Source organism: Buteo buteo, chromosome 15, assembly GCF_964188355.1.
Source record: "Buteo buteo chromosome 15, bButBut1.hap1.1, whole genome shotgun sequence".
In the NCBI taxonomy this organism is placed as follows: domain Eukaryota; kingdom Metazoa; phylum Chordata; class Aves; order Accipitriformes; family Accipitridae; genus Buteo; species Buteo buteo.
The window spans coordinates 2,177,545-2,200,376 of NC_134185.1; the positions used below are offsets into that span (position 1 = coordinate 2,177,545).

Sequence of the window (22,832 nt, forward strand, 5' to 3'; positions counted from 1 at the left end):
TGGAGAAGGACTTGGTGATATTGGTGGATGAAAAATTGGATATGAGCTAGCAATGTGCGCTTGCAACCCAGAAAGCCAATTGTATCCTGGGCTGCTTAAAAAGAAGCGTGGCCAGCGGGTCAAGGGAGGTGATTCTGCCCCTCTACTCTGCTCTCATGAGACCCCACCTGAAGTACTGCGTTCAGCTCTGGAGATCCCAGCACAAGACATGGACCTGTTGGAGCGAGTCCAGAGGAGGGCCACAAAAATGGCTATAGAGAAAGGCTGAGGGAATTGGGGTTGTTCAGCCTGGAGAAGAGAAGACTCTTAAAATATTATTAAGGCCTTTCAACACTTAAAGGGTGCTTATAAGAAAGCTGGAGAGAGGCTTTTTACCAGGGCCTGTAGTGATAGTGCAAGGAATAATGGTTTTAAAATAAAAGAGGGTAGATTTAGATTAAAGGAAGACATTCTTTACTATAAGTGTGGTGAGACACTGGAACAGATTTGCCAGAGAAGTTGAGGCTGCCCCATCCCTGGCAGTGTTCAAGGCCAGGTTGGATGGAGCTTTGAGCAACCTGGTCTGGTGGAAGGTGTCCCTGCCCATGGCAGGGCGGTTGGAACTAGATGGTCTTTCAGGTCCCTTCCAACCCAAACCGTTCTGTGATTCTATGATTCTATGTTCAAATAGGGTTCTCTGAAGTTTATACTCACATTTGGCAAATTGATACATGTACCTCTGTTCTGACATGGCTTTGAAGAACATTCATCGATATCAATTTCACAATTGTGACCAAGAAAACCAGCAGGACAATCACAAACATATCCAGACTGACTATATTGACATATGCCCCCATTCAGGCATGGCTGAGATGCACAAGGATCACCAGGTTCCTCACAAAATGGACCTAAAAGAAATAGACATAAAAAATTAGGGAGTGTTTGAGTGAATGAGGCTTCTTGATGTGCTGTCTGTAAATATTACCTTGTCACCATTTAAAAGCAAAGAACTTAAAATATTCCTGTGTATTTTGTTTGTTTTGGTGAATAAACATGGTAGAAATATGTGGGAGTGACTAAACTTATCTGTAACAAAAGGAGGAGGAGAACTGGAACCACAGTCCCAGAAGACACTGAACGGTCACTGCACATCTCTCTCGCAGTGTTTATTATTAAGGGAAGCTGAATCCAGTGGAATTTCAGACTGAGGAGGTTGTTCCATTCCTATTTATAGATCCAGCCGGTAGCGAAGCTGAATGTACTCTCGGTGCACACACAGTCACTCACACACACAATACAGACACAGTGCCCACATGGATCAACGTGAAGAGCAGTATCTTTCCCCGCACATAAACACTAACAGCACTCAAATGAGCAGGAACAGCAATGATGGCTCAAACTTTTTCCTCCTCTCTGGGTAGTCAGTATTGAAGTTCACCAGTGAACATACACACTTGCTCATTTTCTAAAATGCACAAATAAACCCACATTAATGGATTCCTCAGATATCAGCATAGGTTTTAAGTCTGTTTGATGTCCATAACCGGATCCTGAACCTTTTGCCAACTTGCTGGCTCAGACCTTGAGTCAGCCCAGATCTGGATATCGTTCTAGTTGCTGGCTGGTCCAGCTTAAAAGCCCACCCCTGCCCATGAGGAAGGGTGGTAACACAGAAGTAGGAAAGAAAAGAGACTGAAGTGATCAGATGCAGGCTCAGCCAGAGAAGCGCAATGAGCATCAGCCCGTTTACACTCAGCCAGCCCTTTTATCACCTTTTCTCTGCATTTTCCCATATTTGTACTTCTCCTGTCCACCTTGAACCCTACCCTTCTCCACCTTTTTCTTCCCCCGGATAAACAACCCTTACCTAAGTGTTTGGCCCCATTGGCCCCTGTTTTGTCACCTCCATACACAAATTCAGTATTTCTGATATGGTTACCTAGATAATCTTGACTTTATGTGGGATTACTGATATGGTTACCCAGGCTCTGTTGGCCTTGCAAGAAAATAATCCACAAAATGTCCCCAGTTCTACCCCTTTAATTATCTGTGAAGTTTTCCTGTCTCAAAAAATTCTCCCTTAACCGTCTGTAAAATCCAGTCATTACTCATGGTGTTATCTGTAACTTTTGTCAGCCACTCACTCAGTTATTTGTTAAGCTCAGCAACTTCTCATGTTATGTCCAGTAGTTTGCCATGTTCTCTTCAGTTATTGTAACCCCAGGCAGGGGTTTAGAAATCTGCCTGCATGCCTCAACAGTTATGAACTGCCTAAGTATTTTGGACAATTAACTCTTTTAAATTGTGCAACATCAAAGATACAGCAGAATTATAGCAGCTAAGAATTTACTTCCATTTACTTCTGGAAATTTATGTAGCAAGTATGCTTTTTACATATCTTGTACTTTGGTAGTCTGATTTAAACCACCTTCCTAACACATACTTTTACATCAGACACATTTTTCAATAATTTGCTCTAGCAACAAGTCTAACTTCATAATAAATCTATTCTGAAGTTGTAGTATGTATTGATTCCACATTTTGTTAGTCACTTGAATCAACTGAATTAAAAATAGACATTCATAAAAAAATAAATTATACTTTGACAAAAGATGTAGACTTTTGAAATGGTAAACAGAATACTTTTAACTCAGAAGTGTAAACTGCAAAGTAAACATAGCTAATTCATTCTAAACCAATTAATAGATAAGTATGTAAGCCTCTAATAATTTCCTTACCAACAGACTAGCTATATAGCACAACTGTAAATATGTGGAACAACATTTACCAGGAGATCCAAATTTCACATTCTGTCTCTATTATATACCAGAACAGCTGATGCAACAAACACTATACAAGACAATCCCATTAGCAGAAAAAGGGTCAAAACACAATTTCTTTTTTGTCATTCAGTTCATTGGAAATAGTTGTTCCCATAAGGCAAAATGAATTGGATCTATCTTTTAGGACATATTTTTCACTTCTCTTCAGCATCAGAGGACATTCAAAGCATCTTTGGTGAATTTGTTGCTATCCCTCATCACCATAGTAACCAAATTACAGTAAAAATATATTGCAACTTGCAGATGTTAGGGCTTGCTAATAGGAAAAGCTAAGAAGGCCATTCCTCATAAAATGGCCGTTGACCGGTATTAGTGCATATATAAGAGAACATTTGCAACATGAACTGAGGTGGATTGGTCAATTGTTTCTTATTATTCAATTTAGTATTTAGCTGTCCTGTTATAGTTCAGTACAATATTACATCCTGGCAGTACTCATAGATGAGGTTATATATTGGTGCTTACCTTATTTTTTTTTTTCCTTTTATTGGGCACATTTGACAAGAATGGGTGCTCCTGTCCTGCCCGCATTACTGAATGGGAGAATGCAAATCAGCAAAACAGTGACCCCAACTGCTCTACCCAAAGGAAAGCCAGGAAGTGTAGTTCTATGAGCCAAATGGATTAATGAGTTGTTCCTGTCATTGCTTCTACCCCTGAATCCACTCAATCCTTCCCATTTTTTCTGCCACCATTACCATGAATTTCTTAGCCTTTTGTTAAACAATGGCATTTTTAACATATGTTAATGTTAAATGGATGGATTATTAGAACAGGGAAAGACTAAATGAACACAGAACAATGAAGGCCAGTTGGGGAAACCAGATGAAAGAGGTGCATTTTTGGCAATGTTATGCTAATATTTAGCAAAATTAGGAAAGGCCATTGTTCTACTAGAAAAAGAGATAGTGCAACTTTCTTCTTAAGGGAGACTAAAAGTAGCTAGAAGAGGAATACAGAAAAGCCTGAGAGGAGATAGTACAGTGTGAGAGACATATCAAGGAAAAATTGCATGGTTCAAGGATGGCAAAAAAGGTATTTAACTTCTTTTCTCCTTGGCATCTCCTTGAAAAAGGCAAAAAAATATATTTTTCTTTTTGTTAATTTGGAAAAAACCAGTGCGTTTAGTGTGAATTGGGAGCCATTACCTAACCAGGTTGAAGGGGATCAATTTAAATGAAGATACTGAGGCAGCAACTGCAGTCATGGTCTGAAACACAAGTCATGTCTTTCATAGGTCTATCTAGAGTGAATTCAGTAAAAAACTCTACTAAGTTCCTAATGTCTTTCAGGAGGAATTCAGTCTTAGGCAGGAGTATTTCCTTAATCATTGATGCTACTTATGTTTTGACATTCCTCTACTTTATAATTTCTTGTATTCAGCATCTTATGTGAAAAGCAAGAGCAGTGCTCTTTCACCTGAACATCCATGCCTGGTGAGTTTGACAAATGAAGTCAATAAAAGGAATTCTGGAGAATTGGTGTTTTGAGCTTTTTATTCTATCATTCCCAAACCTGATGTCACACTCAATCTATTTTCTAAAGAAGATTGAAAGGTGACTTGATTATAGCCCTTGGATGGGGAAAATATCAAGCATGAAAGGGATCTTTAATTCAGTGGAGAAAAGTGCAACAAAAGCAAATGACCGAAGAGAGAAGCCAAACCAAATAAAGTTAGAAACACCTCACATTTTTACCAGTGAGGTCTCTGTACCAGACTACCATGAAAGAACTGGATTCTACCATTGCTGATGTCTTCACATCAACGCTTTCTGAAAGATACTACTTTAACCATATAAAAGAGAGAAGACTTAATATATGGGTAAGCAATATAACAACCTTTGGTCAGAACAGATGAACAACTGGTCCTCTCAACTTGCAAATCTATTTATCTACTTTGACTCAAAAGGTATACCAAACCTCTTAATACTTGTGTAAAATTAGGAATTAATTCAAATTTGCACTTTAAAATGTAAATGTTTTTGTCATCATCTATGCCTCTTGTTCAGGTATGTTTAGATAAATACATAACTTCATAGCTGTGCTAACATTTACTGACCTCTTGAATGCTGTTGTTAGAAGCAAGGTAAAGAGGGAACAGGATAAAAATAGATCTGTATAATCTGAAGTCAAATGCAAACCCCTGAAGGAGGACAGTATTTAAGCAATGAACAATACAGCTGGGAAAAACACATTGGTCTAAATTGCATATGCACATTGAAAATGTTTGTAAACATTCTGGAGATCTGAGACTTAAATTAAAAAAAGTACAAGGAAAATTCTTTTAACTGCATAGATTTGATATACATAACCTTGTCTTTCACTTTGATATCAATAACAACATAGCATAGGCATAGTATTTGACAAAGGTGCTGTGTTTTTCTGTTGCCAACAATTTCAACAGAAATAATTCTTCCCTCAGTCAGACCCCAAAAAGAGACATTTGCTGCAAATACTGAAGTCCCTTTAGTGTTCAGTGATGAATGATTAGCCGCTCAAAGCTATGATGTATTGTTCAAATTCTCAGGAAAATAAATACAGAAACCATGTTCTAATGGGAGATGGTTGATTCAGGAAACTTCAGTATGAAAAAAACTGGTTATCAGCTTGATTGAATACCCTAATTAAAGAGGAAAATTCAAGAAATTAAAGACATCATCAGTAGGATCAAGTCACCATTGTCTTTCAATACAGTGAATTCTTGTTTGGTTTACTTCAATAAAATAAAAATTGTGGAATATTAAAAAGCAGGAAAGAGTGGGTAAAGACTCCTATACACCAACATGAAAGCTAATGAATTTTAGTTTAAGGAACTGAACCTTATTTCCAGCATTTTCTATTGCTTTTACATGTAAAGAGAATAAAACCCTTCACCAAAACCAAATGACAAACCCCCCCAGCCCTTCCTTGTTTGATTTAATGGTATCCCTGCTAGTCTTCATTAGTTTCACTACCATGCTACAATGATAATCCATTAAAAGTCAAAGGACATTCCTGACACCATTGATAAGCATCGGTCAGTTCATTAAGATACCACATAGTGCCATTCACATAAATATCTGGGGCTACTGATTAAAATAAATAATTTTTATTTTTAATAGAAGTCTTTCTGGGCTTCATATTTATACAAGCATTTCTCTTTCTAAGGAGTAAAATATGTGAAAGATCATACTAGCATACTACGCTTTAATGATTTCAGTACTTTTGTTTTGTTATTCCTCTAATGAAAACCCATTATTTTCTAGAGCAGTTATGCATAAGGCACAGTAGATTATTTCCGGAAACAGCATATGTTACACACATATACATTCACTTATTTGTACTTTAGTTAGAATGAAGCAATAATATTTCAGGGTTGGCATAAAAAAAGAACTATTTAGTGGGAGAGAGATTTATTTTCAGTTTAAATGAAACAAGTTGTTGCTAGGAGCTACAATCAAGGACCAAGATACACAGTAGGCAGTAAACAGAATAAAGCCTGGGAATGAAGACAAGTATAATATAATTCAGTTGTTAAGAACATTGTTAATATTTTAATAAGTTCAGTTTCACAACTGAAATTATAGAAACCCGCACGTCATGCCCTTCTTATGTCATGTTATTATTAATGTTTAGCACTCTCATTCACTTTAAAACTAATTCCAAAACAAGGCTCTTTTAATCTGAGGACCATCAGGTTTCAGTTGATTAATTGAAAGTATTTCCGCAATTAAACTAATCCCTACCTGCACAGCTCAGTTAACAATTTATTATAATTAGTCCAATCCAGTGCACTCCTTGTTTTCACTTTCCTGAGTTTCATCAGCTGCCCTTCCTCTTAAATATAAAACCGAAATGTATTTTTAAAAGTTCACTTTGTAGAAAGAATATATTTTTTTTTCTGCTTAAAAGCATCACTGAATCACAAGCTTTTGTCTTATATATCTAGACCCTGGAATATACCAATATTTCTATTGGTGCACTAAAAGCGTTAATCTTTGAAATACGAATACAGTATTTGCATCTTCATATCAATTTCTAATCAAAACCAAGGAATGACACCTTTTTTTCTGCCTATGAAGTTTCAATAAAGTTTGAATCAAAATGAAATCTACTTAAGGCACTGTAAATCTAGGTCTCAGAAGATAGTGAGTGCAAATCTCCATGAAAGATTATAAGGGCTACAATCTTAATTTTAGACCAAATAGGCAGTATCAAAGCTCACTGATGTGCTTTATACAAAAGCTCCAATCAGCAGACTTGAAAATAGACATTTTGAAAGTAAATGAATGAGAAGAACATTAGCTTCCATCAGAGGAAAGCCTATTAGAGAGTAAATTACAGTACTGCTGGAAAAACTCATCAAGAGTCCTTGTAAACTTTTAGTTTTACTTCTTATCTTGACTAACCACAGTGTTCAGAAATTCTAAAATAGCCGAAGCAAGTAGAGCTGGGCTGATTCTGAGCCAATGTCACCCTGGCCACTGCTGAGGCAGCGCGCATGGGCTCTCACTTCCCTGGGGCGAGAGCAGGGCAGCACCCTAGTTAGAACAGATCAATATACTATTCCTAGCCTAAAAGCACTTCCTAGTGACTCCGTATGTTGCAGAAAGCGGCGTTCAAATCGCTGCTAGGGGCGGCAGAAAGAATAGCCGTAATGTTCAAACTGACAGCTATGACTTTTATGAAGAACACCAATGCTGCCCACTCACAGACAGTCTAGGTTTAGCAGTGCCTTTCTCCTTGCAGCCAGCTGCTGGCGTTTCCCACACACCAGCTACAGAGGAAAATCTAAGTGTGTCCATTAACAGTGAATTCACTAATACTCCATGGTTTTTACTACAGCAAAATTATACGATGCCTTATCCATCTTTTGGGAAGGTGTTTTTAAAAATGCAATGATTAATCGCTCCTTTTGTAAGGCAACAGTTTCTCCAGACAACATTAATTCAGTTCCTCAGCTGCCCCTCAAGTGACAAGACCTTTCCCATGCTCAAACGCAAGGTATGTTCCTGATGGCTCACATACCTCTGTGAGAGGCTCCGTACTTCTGAATTCTGAAGTGTCCCACCTCCCAGAGATGAGGAGGTCTCTCCTGGCAGTCATGGACTAGCATTTTGCCTGACGTTATTCAGTATGGTTTCTAAAGGTATGAATGGGAGATACACTTTGTATTAAACCCCTGAATGATAATAGATCAAGTCAATATACTGAGTGGGACTGGAATTTTCTTCATTAAAATAAAAAAGTCTGTTTGATTTCAAACTGTGAAACTACAAATTATGAAAATAAACCTGCACAAAAATATTAAGTAGAAAACTATATATAAATGGATGCCAGACACCGACAAAGTGGCAAATGCTTTGTGAACCAAACCAGAAGGAAATCTATCGGATGGCAAAACTAGGCTTTGTTTGCTCACTTTTAGCGGTGAACCAAATACTTTCTCATTGCTCCCAAGAAATAAAACATCATAATCATTGGTGAGAGATTTGAAAGTGCTGGTTTATATACATCACTAGCGAGACTAAAATGAAATACTTCATATCATTCTGAGTAAATGACAGAGACAATTCAAGGAAATTTAATACCAGACTGTCTCCCAAGTGAAGGTAGGCAGAATGTGCAAGGGCACGCCATAGCGAGCCGGGCAAAACCCAAGGATGCAGCTGGAGTAGAGGAGGAAGAAAAGAGAATCCATGCGGTTCAAGTTCTCCCTGGGTTTGCAATGTAGAGACAATGGTCGATTGATCTAGTATGGATGGGAATCAAGGTAGAACCGTTGAGCAGAAAAAAGTTATTTAGCGATATTTGAGAAGTTTCTTGTGGAAACAGATAGAACCATTTCAGTTGTAAAAACTTGTTGTGACTAAAGCAGCAGCAATAAATTGAACAGAAAAAAATTTCACAGAAGAGAGAAAGGGGTAAAAATGACCAAAAAGGCATCTATCTTTAGCTATTAATATCACTAATACAGGGAAGTGTATTTCCTGACTGTCAAGAGCTGTTGCAGAAAATAAAAGCATGTATTAAAAAAGGATAGTGCAAAATCCTTAAAAAAGAAAATAAACTTCTATTTAGAACAAATGGCATCCAGCCTTTTCTGCTTTATTGCCTGTGTGTTTATGGCCAGCTAGAATTGAAAAGCAACATCCCTCCTGAAGAGCTTAATAATATGGGAAAGGGAATACGCCTCAAGGAACACTGTAAGTCTATTAAATTCTCAATGGGCAAGGTGTTGCTTAAGATTTCTATGGATGTCTATAAAAATCCCATTGGAAACTGAAAGTTCCTGAACATTTCTGTTCTTTGTGAGGCCGGCAAACCATATTCCCTTCTCTTCTGTTGAGTGGAGTAACGAGTGGTAGCCTCAATACCTCCTAGCGGCAATGATTAGCTGCCTGTTGGAATCCTACTGCCTTTTTTTTTTGGTGGTGGAGACCTTCAGGCTTCTGCTTCTCCTTAGGGTCTGACTTGTTCTGTTGTTCTCTCAACTTGCCTCTTTTCCAAAGGTCAAACCTTTAGAAGCTCTTTAGCTTAGATATCTATTTCATATCAAAGTAAACACTAAAATGAGGTTGTTCCACATCCCATAGGTATGTTTGGAACTTAGGCCTTTTCTCTTGGGTTTTTGAACAGCAGTTTTTAGCTGAAACTAATCCCATTCAATGCCTTCAGAAGGGGTTTTGCTCTTTCTAGTCCTTTGTCAGTCTCCATTTTAAAGAAAAATAAAAAATCTAGAAGAAAATTAATTTATTTGTTTAATTTAATTTAAAAAAGATTTATTTTCCACATTGTAGTCACAGGGTTATTACAGTTATTAGTTGTTAGTCACAGGAACAAAATCTACAAGTAAATCAAGACTGGTGGAAGCAAAAATGTGTTTATTAATTTAACAGAAACAGTTGAGGAAAAAGCAAACAAATAAAAAAACAGTTTTGGTTTACAAAAGCTGCTTTGTCCCTACAAAACTTCTTTTGCTTAATAATGTAGAGTATTTTTAATGTTCCTAAAGAGTCTACTAAAGAGGCAACTTCACCAATATATTACCAGGAATTTCAAACTGCTTTAATTTTTAAATAGCTTCCATTATCATAATATCTAAGGTTTAAGGTAATCTTTGTGAGTAAGACAGAGTGTTCAAGATCTGAGAAAACTATTTGTTCAGTTGTGCCATACATGTTAGTTATCAGGGTTGTACTGATCTGGTAAAATTAAACTGTCATGTAATTTTGTGAATCTCAAGCAGTAGTACAGAGGTAAATAAAAATGTAGGAAAAATCTATGTGTTCCCAACTCGAAGCAGACAAGCTCTGTCTGTCATTTATTCTACTGACCTCAGATACTCAATGAATACAGAGGTGATGATGATGATGTCAAATACAAACAGATTTTCTTTTCTATGTTTTACTAAGAAGAAGGTCTAGCCAAATTTGCCACAGTCTTTCATTACATTTATTTAATCCATGAAGTTATTGCTTTTCAAGATAGTTGATAGTGAATTTAAAAAAAAATAATTAAACATGACTGTTGGAGCCAAAGTCACACTTTAAGTTATGGGAAAATCACTACTCAGTCATTTAATAGTCTTGAAAACATATACCAGTGTGATTCTGCATGCTGTTGAAGGTGTGGTCTATCTACATCTTTTATATAAATTTCAAATGTTGCTACTAAATTTTTCTGCTACAGACATCAAAGATTTGAACCATACCTTTACAACATTTATCTGACCTCATAACAGAACACAAATCATGTTCAAATGGTTAGATTCTCATATTAAACTAGAAGAGATCTATTTCTAGGGTTCATGCTTTATAATACAACTCCTGCTTATTTTACCTGTGATGCAAGCAGACTGGCTGTTTGAACAGAGTAGGTAGAGCTGGAATTATTCAGAGGCAAGCTTATATTGTGCTTGGTTTTGTTTTTTTTTTACCTTCCCCTGCAATAAAGTCTCCATCATCACTTTTTCTTGTTGTGATTATTAAATGGATGAGTTTAAAAACATTTTCTCCTCTTTTTCCTACTTGCTACGTTAACAGAAATTTTGATGAGATGCACAAAATTATGTATAAATGGGCCAGAATTACTCTGAACTGCTCAAAACACTGTGGGACATTCTATTTCACAAATGTTCAAAACACAAATAACAATTTTATCCACATTATGTACAATTTGGTTATTTATGATTGTTAGCACTTACCTTTCTAGCACCATAAAACTAGATGAGATTTTAAAGGATGCATAATGAGCCTGAGTGACATTTTTGAAAACATCTGAATAACTTGACATACAAAATAAATGTGCTATGATGTGAGATATCTCACTTAGAATGTGAGATATCTCACTTAGATGTCTCTTCTGGTATAGCTAGACTATTTCACATCTTAAAATATCCTGTATGAAGTAGTGTTGGTAACTCCATATTGAATTTTAGATTTCATTTTTGAGGTGACTTAGATACTTTGATAACCTGTAAAGTCCCTTTTTCAAAAATGATCTAGGCACCTTTAGAATAGAAATTCTATTGCTGGCCCTATAAAATATGCTGCTAAATGACAACTTTAAAAGGTGGAATACATAAGTCAATCATATATTTTTGAAAAATGATTGTTAAATCTGTGTTAGCAGGCTTACTTTAGTCTACATAATAAATTATTCTGACTGCCTTCTTGACACACTTTTCTTTGGTAAAGTGATATAGGTTAGATTTGCTAGGTTATTTTTAATTCACTTATGGAAACATGCAAAATGACACACCTCCAAGTTTTTGGCAGTCATAATTGTATTTGCTAACTTATCTCAGTATCACTTCACATTATCTGGTGTAAGTCAGAAAAAACCCTATAAAACCTGATGAAATGGTATTGATAAAATGCGTCAGTAAATACAATAAGTAGATTCAGCAAATTCCTCAGCTTTCTTTCCTACAGAGTAGAAGTTGTGAGATCAATAGTAGATTTTAGATATTTGGACACCAAAATCTTTAGGCTAATACCTATTGAAAGCCAAATAAAGAAACTGACCTGCAACTGGAAGTTCCCTAAAAGACTTTTAAAAATTGGCTCTAACATGCCTCTATTATGTACCCCAATATTCAGCAATCATGACTACAACATGATAAATGTAAACCGTTAAGAACTGTAAAACTATTTAGGAGTTTTTAGTTCATTATTATTATTATTATTACTATTATCCATTCTTTCAGCAGTAATATTTTCAAGAATTCTTCTGAAACTAGGATAAATTAAAGATGCAATAGTTTAAATATTGATAGTAAGCAGTTCAGTTAGTTATATAAATCCAGGAAGAAGAGCCTTAAATAAAGCAGTAGCTGGAAAGTTGGCATTTTGGTATTTCTCTGCTAATATGCAGACTTTCTAGAAGCACGTGACAGGTGATTAACTTTGTCCTCTCTCCTCAAAGTTACCACAGCCAGCTGACTGATGACAAAAGATATGTATGGGCTGAAACATCAAATGGATTCATAAGAATACTCGAGCAGTTTCCTCCATAACAAATGAAATCATGTGTATCTTGACCTCTCTTGTTTGCAGTCAAAACTGTATTGTGTGAGAAGACAAAAAACTTGGGTAAGCAGGTACCGAGCCACTTACATCTTTGTCCATGTCAACTCCAAATCAACAAAATACACCTGCAGTCGAATGCAGCTCACAGCCCTAGCATATTATACACAGCTGTAAATATTGAACTTGACAAAAATGTTGACATATTTTCACTACTGTCAAATTTTCAGATGGAGTCCTCAGCGACACACAGTTGTTCAAAATTTAATTCCCCCAAACAGCTTGAACTTTTAGAACTCACTAATTCTTATGAATCCATTAACAAAATTATTTTCAAAATGAGTTTAACAGATGATAATGACTGAAGCCAGTGATTCATTTGTCTCTATAGTTTTGGAGCTAATTGTTAATTATTGTTAAAGATTATATATCTTCTTTTTCTAATCTGTAGTAGTGTAGAAGCAGGTTTACAATTAATCAAGAAGAAAGAATCTGACATGGAGAATACCCTTATCGAAAGATAATTGATTGTTCAAGTCTTTGACAAAGGAGATAGATTGTTCAAGATATATGGATTTATTTTTTTTTCCACGGTCCTCAGAAATCACAAGTCTAAATGGCAAAGTCCTTCCATTACAGTGAAAGAGGATTTTGGCTGAGATGAATTCCTACTAATTACTTAACAATGTTCAGAAACATGACTGTAGATTTGAGGCAACTGCTAAAGACCTGGGAAACAGATCTTCAGGAGACATATCCACTTGAAATTCAGTAAGTAAGGTAAGGGTTGAGGAAGAGATGTAAATGCAGACCTGAAGCTGGACAAAACTGGTCTTAAGGGCAACAAAAGGAACAAAGAAATAGTATCTAACACACATAAGCCCCACCATATATAGTAAATTCAGATGTCAAGTGGAACTGCAGCCCAGTGAAAAAAAAAGGTATATAAGCATGTTAGCAAACATATAAACATGATCCTAAGCAGATCCTAGAGCAAGGAAGATAAAACCATCAGCACAAACATTACATTCCTCCTTGTGAAGGACTCCAGATCCTCACAGTAACACTCACCATAACACCCCTGCTGCCAACAGCAGTAAAAGGAGCAGGGAAAGGGTGAGCATGGCATCTGGAAAAGGGTTAGAAACTAAGAAGTGTATATCATAGAATCATAGAATGGTTTGGGTTGAAAGGGACCTTAAAGGTCACCTAGTTCCAACCCCCCTGCCCTGGGCAGGGACACCTTCCACCAGACCAGGTTGCTCAGAGCCCCATCCAACCTGGCCTTGAACACTGCCAGGGATGGGGCAGCCACAGCTTCTCTGGGCAACCTGTGCCAGTGCCTCACCACCCTCACTGTGAAGAACTTCTTCCTTACATCTCATCTAAATCTACCCTCTTTCAGTTTAAAGCCATTACCCCTGGTCCTATCACTACGTGCCCTTGTAAAAAGTCCCTCTCCAGCTTTCTTGTAGGCCCCCTTTAGGTACTGGCAGGCTGTGATAAGGTCTCCCTGGAGCCTTCTCTTCTTTAGAACTTTATCTGTATTTGTCCTGGTTTCAGCTGGGATAGAGTTAACTGTCTTCCTAGTAGCTGGTACAGTGCTATGTTTTGAGTTCAGTATGAGAAGAATGTTGATAACACACTGATGTTTTCAGTTGTTGCTCAGTGGTGTTTAGACTATAGTCAAGGATTTTTCAGCTTCTCATGCCCAGCCAGGGCACCTGACCCAAACTGGCCAATGGTGTATTCCATACCATGTGACGTCCCATCTAGTTTAGGTACTGGGAAGGGGGGGGGCAGGGATTTCGCCGCTTGGGGACTGGCTGGGTGTCAGTCGGCGGGTGGTGAGCAATTGCCCTGCGCATCACTTGTACATTTCAATCCTTTTATTACTACTGCTGTCATTTTATTAGTGTTATCATTATCATTATTTGTTTCTTCTTGTCTGTTCTATTAAACTGTTCTTATCTCAACCCAGGAGTTTTACTTCTTTTCCTGATTTTCTCCCCCATCCCACTGGGTGGGGGGGGAGTGAGCGAGCGGCTGCGTGGTGCTTAGTTGCTGGCTGGGGTTAAACCACGACAGTATTATTACTGAAATACTTTCTATACAGATGACTCTTAAGATTTCAATTATACTGTAACTTTTTGGCTTTATATATGCAGTGTTTTTTCCAGAATCCTGTGTTTAAATATCGATACGTACTGACACATAGAATGGCAGCAAGATAACAAAACCAAATGAAATGAAAGCCAGGGAAAGTGAAAAAAAAAGTCATTAATTTAGTATTGAAAACACTTGCTGGGTTAAGAAGACCCCTTCAGTAGTAAGGGATAACTCTACAGCATCAGAAGACTGTATTTTTCTCTCACCATTTGGGAGGTCTTTTCTCTGTAATATATAAAAATGCACATTCATATGACCTAACTCAGGCCATCTAAAAACTAAGTATTCAGTCTAACCCCTGTTAGAACCAACAGTTTAAACTGGACACCTCTAGAAGAGGGTTCATTCCATCCAAAAAAGGTATCTAGGACAGCTGCAATGAATTGCTCCTGGGATACCTGTTTTTCTTCTAACTAAACAGGGCAAACTAAACAATATTTCAGGTTAGATACCAAAGTCTAGACAGCTGATGTTGAATAACATGCAGCCAGCCAATGAAGAATATCTGAAACTTCGCCAAATGAATGTATTAAAGCTAATCAGAGAATATAGTTTTACCACAGATTTATCTTCAGAAGCATTCACTTTGCAGCAAGCTGCAAAGGCTAATTGATAAAAATAATCTTTTTTAGTCTGTTGGTTTTACTGCCAAGGTGGTAAAACATGTTTTGAGATGACTGATTACTGTTTGGAAAAAAGCCAATGAAATGATGTCCTGCATCTTGGAAGAAAAGCAACTTCAAATATAATGTATTCCTACTTATACCTTTAGGGATTTCATTCACATATATATTAACTAATAAATTAAAATGGACAGCGATTAACATAATCTTTTCATTTTTCCTATACAGTATTTTTATTTTCATCTGTGATCTCCATTAATTTTGAAAATGCCCTAAATTTAAAAGATCCAAGTTTGCTTTTATCAGTATTACATTTGAACAGTTCAGCAAATAAGAAGTTTTAGGACTTAAATTAATTTTAAAAGGATTTAAATCTATCAACGAAATGAACAAAGCTTTGAAAACCTTTTGAAATAGTGACTTTTTGTCACAAATCACAGGTTGTCATTATCTTCTTGTAAGATAAATTTGGCCTTTGTCTGTTTAATAGTCTGTATATCACGGATATGCAGAGTGGATCTCCCTTTAAAAGAAGACAGACACTATTTTAGTGAAATGTTTGCAGCAATATTGATTCTACACACTGGTTTGTATCCCTCCTGGAGCTAGTGATGTTGTTTGTAAAATTCTGCTTCATTGCTAATTCCCTAAAATAAAGAAATGAGTCTTAGTAAATTTGAAATGTGTATAGTCATCATCTATTTAAAGCAAAAAAATAACTGCACACATTTTTCATGTTTTCTAGTGTTTGAATTTCATTCACTAATTAAGTAGATTAGGTATTGTGTTCTGTTGACACATGGTATGATGTCAATAAACAGTCAGCTACTTTCAAGACACATTGTGTCAAGCCATTGATTTCCAGACCCTGAAATAAATAATAAGATATTATTACAGTCTGTAAGTCCTATAGTCCTTCCTATTTTAATTATGAACAAAACAATTACCACTGTACTCGCACAATTTTGAATTGATTGCCTGCCACAGACATTTTCTTCATTATTTTTAGAAAGCTCTTCTCTTACCTTCTTGCTTGTGGATGTTAGAGCTACTTGCTTCCTTTCTACTGATTGAAGTCAAGCAATGGAAGACTGGAACTAAGGTAACAGTGAGTGAAGGGTACACTATGGCACCAGAGTACAGCCTCGTACCTGAACTCAAACATTAGTCATCTAGTGACCAAATTGCTTGGATGTTGCCTCTGGGTAGGTATGGACCTGCAGGCATTCCGAAGTATGGAGAAGGAGAAATCTGAAGTTGAGCTACTCCTTAGAGTGGGAAGGCAAGTCAAGTGAGGGCTGCTTTCTGGAAAGTATTGAAATATCAAATAGCAGATCTTTGATAGGATGACAAAGTTTGAATTGCTTTGAGAACGGTGTGGTGGCACCACAGGGCCAGCAGCACAGGAACCCTAAGCTCTCACCTGCTTTCAGGACCATACTCCCCTTTAACGCACGGGCTGTGTTTTCTCAATAAAGCCTCCAAACTGTGAAAAGCTGTAATTTATTTGTACACAACTGTAAAAGCTCCAGTATGTGTATTCACTGTCTGTTATTATTAAAAGTACCTAAGTCTGCAAGTGTTCGGTGTGTCTACTTTTAGAATTCTATTAAGAATAAGTATAGATTCCTACTTACATATTTACTAAGCAAGAGACAATAGGGATAAGATGTGAGCAAATATGGCTTTGTTGTCTACAGGTTAGGGAACTTATATAGCAACTATGAAATATATAATATGTTCAAGATTCTTATCCCTTTCACAGATAAGGATGAGGGTCCTGTCCTAGTGTCCAGAGTCCAGAGTCAGACTTATCTCTTTCTCTCTCTGGACTAATAAATTCCATGGAAAATGAAAAAAATTCAAAACGTCACTGTAAAAACACTCTCACTTTATATAAAATATAGGTTGCTCTTAGTGACATAGACTTGGTTTGTGTTTTACTTCTGGGGTTATTACTAATTTGAAACTAAAAGTGGTTCTAAATATTGTTATTCGCACTTAGTTTCTTTCACCACTGTTATCATAGGGTGTAAGGGCAGGGACATTAGGAAGTCTGTAGTCCAACCTCCTGCTCAAAGCAAGACAAACTATGAGGCCAGACCAGGTTAGTCAGGTCTTTATTTAGTCTAGTCTTCTAAACCACCAAAGACAGAGCCTGTATACTCTCTGAGCAACCTGTTCCAGTCCTTGACTGCCCACACAGCGAAAAAGATTTTCCTAGTATCCAGTTTGACCCTCTCTTGTTTCAACTTATGCCTGTTGCCTCTCATTCTCCCACCATGCACTACTGTGGCAAGTCTGACTCCATCTTCTCAATAACCTACTGTCATGGTTTAATCCCAGCTGGCAGCTAAGCACCACCCAGCCGCTTGCTCACTCCTCCTCCAGCAAGGTCGGGGGGAAGAGAATTGGAAGGGTAAAACTGAGAAAACTTGTGGATTAAGAACATTGAAATGTAATAATAATAATCATAATCATAATCATAATCATAATAAAAAGGAAAATAACAAAGAGAAATGAAACCCAAGAAATACAAGTGATGCAAATGAAAACAGTTGCTCACCACCAACCGACCGATGCCCAGCCAGTCCCCGTGCAGTGGCCCCTCTGCCAACCTTCCCCCAGATGTAATTGCCGAGCATGACGTCCTCTGGTGTGGGATGTCCCTGGGGTCAGTCGGGGTCAGCTGTCCCGGCTGTGTCCCCCCCGACTCCTTGTGCCCCCCCAGCCTCCTCGCTGGTGGGGTGGGGGGAGAAGCAGAACAGCCCTTGGCTCTGGGCAAGCACTGCTCAGCGGGAACCAAAACGTCCCTGGGTTATCAGCACTGCTTCCAGCACAAATCCAAACCACAGCCCCATACCAGCTACTGGGAAGAAAATTAACTCCAGTCCAGCCCAAACCAGCACACCTACCTTGTAGGTATAGATGGATGCTATGAGGTCCTGCCATAGGATCAGATCTTAAGCCAGGACCCTAAGATGTTAAATTTCAGACACAAAACTGCAAGAAATCCTGAGGGTTTTAAAGGTGACATTTGTAAATGATAATGGTAAATTGTATCAAAAGCCATAACAGTGAATAATAAATTAATTTGTTGTTTCGAGGAAAATCAATCTTATTTTATATTACTTTAGTTAATATCTTGTACTGAAACCAATATGTTGAGATTTAAACATGTCAGTCTTCTTATACTTTTTCTGCAGAATAAAGAAAACTGTGCAATGAATTCTAGCATCCTTTCTCCACCAGTGGTAATTAATTACTAGCCCAGGGAGAAAGATTAGTGTACTGAATAGTGGTGTTATCAATCCTATGACTTTGTGTCTGGAAATATTCCCAGAGCAAAAACTTCTGATGGTATGTCATTATGCAAGAAAGTTAACTTTAATTCTTAAAATAAGTTTGTATTTCTGGTGGAGGGAGTTCCAAATGAAAAAGTGAAGTACTTGTTAGGTCATTTTTTTACTACATATAAAATGACAGTATAAGTTAGTATATGTTAAATTCTTTTTAAAAGCGTGTGAGTGAGCAGCATAAAGGAACGCTGTCTGTTTTAACTTTTCCTGTCTACTGCACTATGGATTAGAAGAAAGCTGCTGGAAGGAAGGGGTGAAATCACTCCTGAGTACAACTGAAGCTGCAGGAATCCAGGCAGAGCTGTGAGCAACAGGGTGAGCAACGTGAGCACAAAGCGAAGAAAACAGATAGGGAGCTAAAGCACCATGGTGAAGGGAGAGAGACATTTTTCCTATGGTCCTAGGAAGTAAAGTGTAGAAATTGTTTCAGCCCAGAGAACTGGACTGACAAAAGAATTGGGGAACTGATAGCAAAACTGGAGGAAAAGACATAACAAAGGCCTTTTTATTTTAATTTGTCTTTGTCATGATGTCTTTCTTGAAAAGTTCATTGTTCTCATTATGCTTTTATAAAACATAGCTTTAGCAGTTCAAAGCCCTTCCATATTACAGAGAACGTGCAGGCAGGTCCAATTCAAAGCTCTGGCTGAGTCTACCAGCAAAATGTACTAATTACACTATTCTTGACTTGAAGGGTCAGAAAAACCTTTAAACAAAGCAAAATTAAATATTTGAGAATATAGAAGACGAAACAAAAATGCTGATGGCACTAGGAAATGGACATGTGCTCACAAATACTTTGCTTGTAGCTGGCTATCTGATTTTAAAACTAGTCAAGTTTTGGAGTGAACAAAACCAAATGCAATCTTTAGTTAATTCAAGAGTGAGAACTGTTCAGCCCTATTCGATATGCAGTGTTATCAGTCAGGACAGCTCCATTCAATCTGCTATGTTATTTTTTAATGCATGGATTCTTAGGAACTAGATCTGAACTGTAAACATTAGCTAAATGAATTATTGAGTTATTTAAGTGCTACACACTAATGCCATTGTTTCTGATGCTGGATGACTAGAGCTATGGCTCCAAAGGCACTGCTCTTGAAGATGGAACCAAAAAGCAAGAAAGCTTCCAGCTACACATTCTTGTCTCACTTCTTATTTAGCAATGAGTGTTACCCTTCTGCTAGTGTTTAGGCAGAGGCTGAACTGGGATGATATTAAATGGGAAAGGTAGGATGGATTTAACCAGATCAAGAGCTAGAGGAAATGACAAAATGGCATAGGGAACTCAGAGGTCAATACAGTGCAGAGTTTGACTGGAGAAAAGTTGCTTCTGCTTACCTATGTTATGAATTTGGTAGAAACTGGGAGCTACATATTATGCACAAAATATTATGGGCAAAAGGAAACACACCATATGATCCAATAATTTACTGTTAGTTCAATTAATGTTTGAAATCTTTAATAGTTCATACTCTCAATATAGAAGCACCTAAAAGCCTTAAAATACCTATAGAATAAAGTTTACTACTATTCCCTTTCTCTTGCATTATGTTCACCCTTCCAGTGTCTCACTGGAGCACAAGGTTGACAGTTTCTGTCTTTCTCAATAAGAAGGGGGTAAATGTTCTAGCCTTAGTTCTGAGACTTATGGGCATCTTGATGCCTTCTCAATGAAAAGTATGAAGTTCATGGAAACTGTTTCTTCCTCTTCTGTCTCAAGTCTAGGTTTTTTTTTTTTGGTTGTTTTTTGTTTGTTTGTTTTGTGCGTGTGTGTGTGTTTTGAGGTTTTTAAAATATATTTTCTAATCACAGACTACTTTCTTCTCAGGGGCTGCCAGCCAAAGCCTTCCCCCCCTCCAAAAAAAAAAAAAAGCTGCTGTTTTTCTGCGGGAGGTGGGATGGGGGGTGTCCCCCCCTCCTCAGAGGGACCATCCCCAGAGCTGGATGTGGAGCAGGGGTGGCAGCAGTCACAGAACCCAGCTCAGGCCAAGGCGAGGCTGAGCCCCTGCACTGCCAGGTCAGCATGCAGGCTGAAGGCTTCTACCGTTAATAGCAAAAATCACATATTCAGTGCACTACACAAGCATTACACTCTCTCACAGGTGCAAGATACTGCCAGCCAGCTAATCAGTAGCATATTTACCCTCTAACTGGCAAAGAAAAAGGCAATCTGGTGTCTATATACTGAAGGACTTATGATACCCACTTTAGAAAGCACTTCAGATTATGCATCAACCTATTGCCTTGCTATCCAAATCTGTATCTTGTTGATTTTACTCATTCTGCTATGGAAAAATATTCTGTTGTCATTTTATTCAGAACACTGATTTACAAGATAAAGAGTAAAGAATGTTCTAAAGTTTCATCCATCCATAAAGCCCACCTGATCCAATAAGCCAAAAAGTTATGGTTTTTAATCCTTTCCCTTCATTCTGCCATATTTTCAAATTCTGTCTTCTGTTCTCTCTTCATATCCTTGATTTTTACTCTATGTCATAGAGTAAAATACACTATGCTTATTTTTTGTACTGGTTTTGGTTGGGGTAGAGTTAATTTTCTTCATAGTAACTTGTATGAGGCTATGTTTTGAATTTGTGCTGGAAACAGTGTTGATAACACCTCAGTGTTTCAGGTTTTGCTGCGCAGTGCTTGCCCAGAGCCAAGGGCTGTTCTGCTTCTCCCCCCACCCCACCAGTGAGGAGGCTGGGGGGGCACAAGGAGTTTGGAGGGGACACAGCCAGGACAGCTGATCCCAATGGAGCAAAGGGATATTCCATTTTCGTGGTTTAACCCCAGCCAGTAACTAAGCACCACGCGGCTGCTCACTCACTTCCCTCCAACCCAGTGGGATGGGGGAGAGAATCGGGGAAAAAAAAAGTAAAATCTGTGGGTTGAGATAAAAACAGTTTAGTAGAACAGAAAGGAAGAAACTAATAATGATAACAACAATAATAAAATGACAATAATAATAAAAGGATTGGCATATACAAAACAAGCGATGCACAACGCAGTTGCTCACCACCTGCCAACCGATGCCCAGTTAGTTCCCGAGCAGCGGCCCCCCCAGGCCAGCTCCCCCCAGTTTATATACTGGGCGTGACGCCACATGGTATGGAATACCCCTGTGGCCAGTTTGGGTCAGCTGTCCCGTCTGTGTCCCCTCCCAACTCCTTGTGCCCCTCCAGCCTTCTCACTGGCTGGGCATGAGAAGCTGAAAAACCCTTGACTTAGTCTAAACACCACTGAGCAACAACTGAAAACATCAGTGTGTTATCAACATTCTTCTCATACTGAACCCAAAACACAGCACTATGCCAGCTACTAGAAAGAAAATTAACTCCAATCCGGCCAAAACCAGGACACCCATACCATATGACTCTGTGCTCAGCAAGAAGAGTTGTGGGGAAGAAGGAGAAAGTGGGGGGATGTCTGGAGTTACATCGTTTATTTTCCCAAGGGAGCGTTGGGCGTGCTGGAGCCCTGCTGTCCTGGAGATGGCTGAACTCCTGCCTGCCCGTGGGAAGTGGGGAATGAATTCCTGGGTTTGCTTTGCTTACGTGCATGGTTTCACTTTCCCTATTAAACTGTCTTTATCTCAACCCATGAATTTTCTCCCTTTTACCCTTCTGATTCTCTCTCCCCCATCCTGCTGGTGGGGAGCGAGTGAGTGGCTGCGTGGGGCTAGGCTGCCGGCTGGGGTTAAACGACAACAACCATCTGGAGAACTATGTAGAACTGTGCTGTATATGTGAGTGAAAGCTTATTTCCCGTATTCCTTTTTCACATTTCCACGAAGTGTTGTTTCCAGCAGAAGTTGTTATATTGTTCAAGTTTCCCCAAGTAGAGTCACATTAGGTATCTGCAAATTTCTTTGTTTTGAAGTAATATCAGAATGTGCCAGTGCCTTTTTTGGGTAATTTGACCTTAAACAAATCACAGGATTGCCTCTTGAAGTAAATTGAGTTTTTAAAATACTATAATTGACAGTTTTGGTTTGGTCTTGTTTAGTTTGATTTGGTTTGGCTTGCTTTTTTCCTACCAAATTTGTTCCGATTTTAGTGTAGCTGTTTTGGGCTTGTTTTAAATCTTGATTTCCTTCAGATTTCCTCAAAGAAAGGGAAAGCTATCTGGGTGGATGAAGTTATGAGATATGCTGAAGGAGATATTAATGAGTTGGGATTTTTTAGAATTGTCTTTGGAATGGATTTAGCAAGGGAATAAAATTTATGCAAAGTATACAGGCATGTATTTAAATTCCATTTTATTCGGTGGGATATAAATATACTGGAACAAGTCACCAAGTCAGCCACCACTTCGAGGTGGACATCTTCTTTACAGTGAGTTCCT

The 22,832-nt window shown here is 38.0% G+C and overlaps 1 protein-coding gene across 1 annotated transcript in view; it reads right to left on the bottom strand.

Annotated features, from left to right (window-relative positions):
- Positions 1-22,832, bottom strand: part of EYS (eyes shut homolog) — an 810,501-nt gene that overhangs the window by 751,464 nt on the left and 36,205 nt on the right. Inside the window, exon 3 of the mRNA XM_075046421.1 lies at positions 694-887. Coding sequence (XP_074902522.1) covers positions 694-887 — 194 coding nt within the window. The remainder of the gene's footprint in view (positions 1-693; positions 888-22,832) is intronic.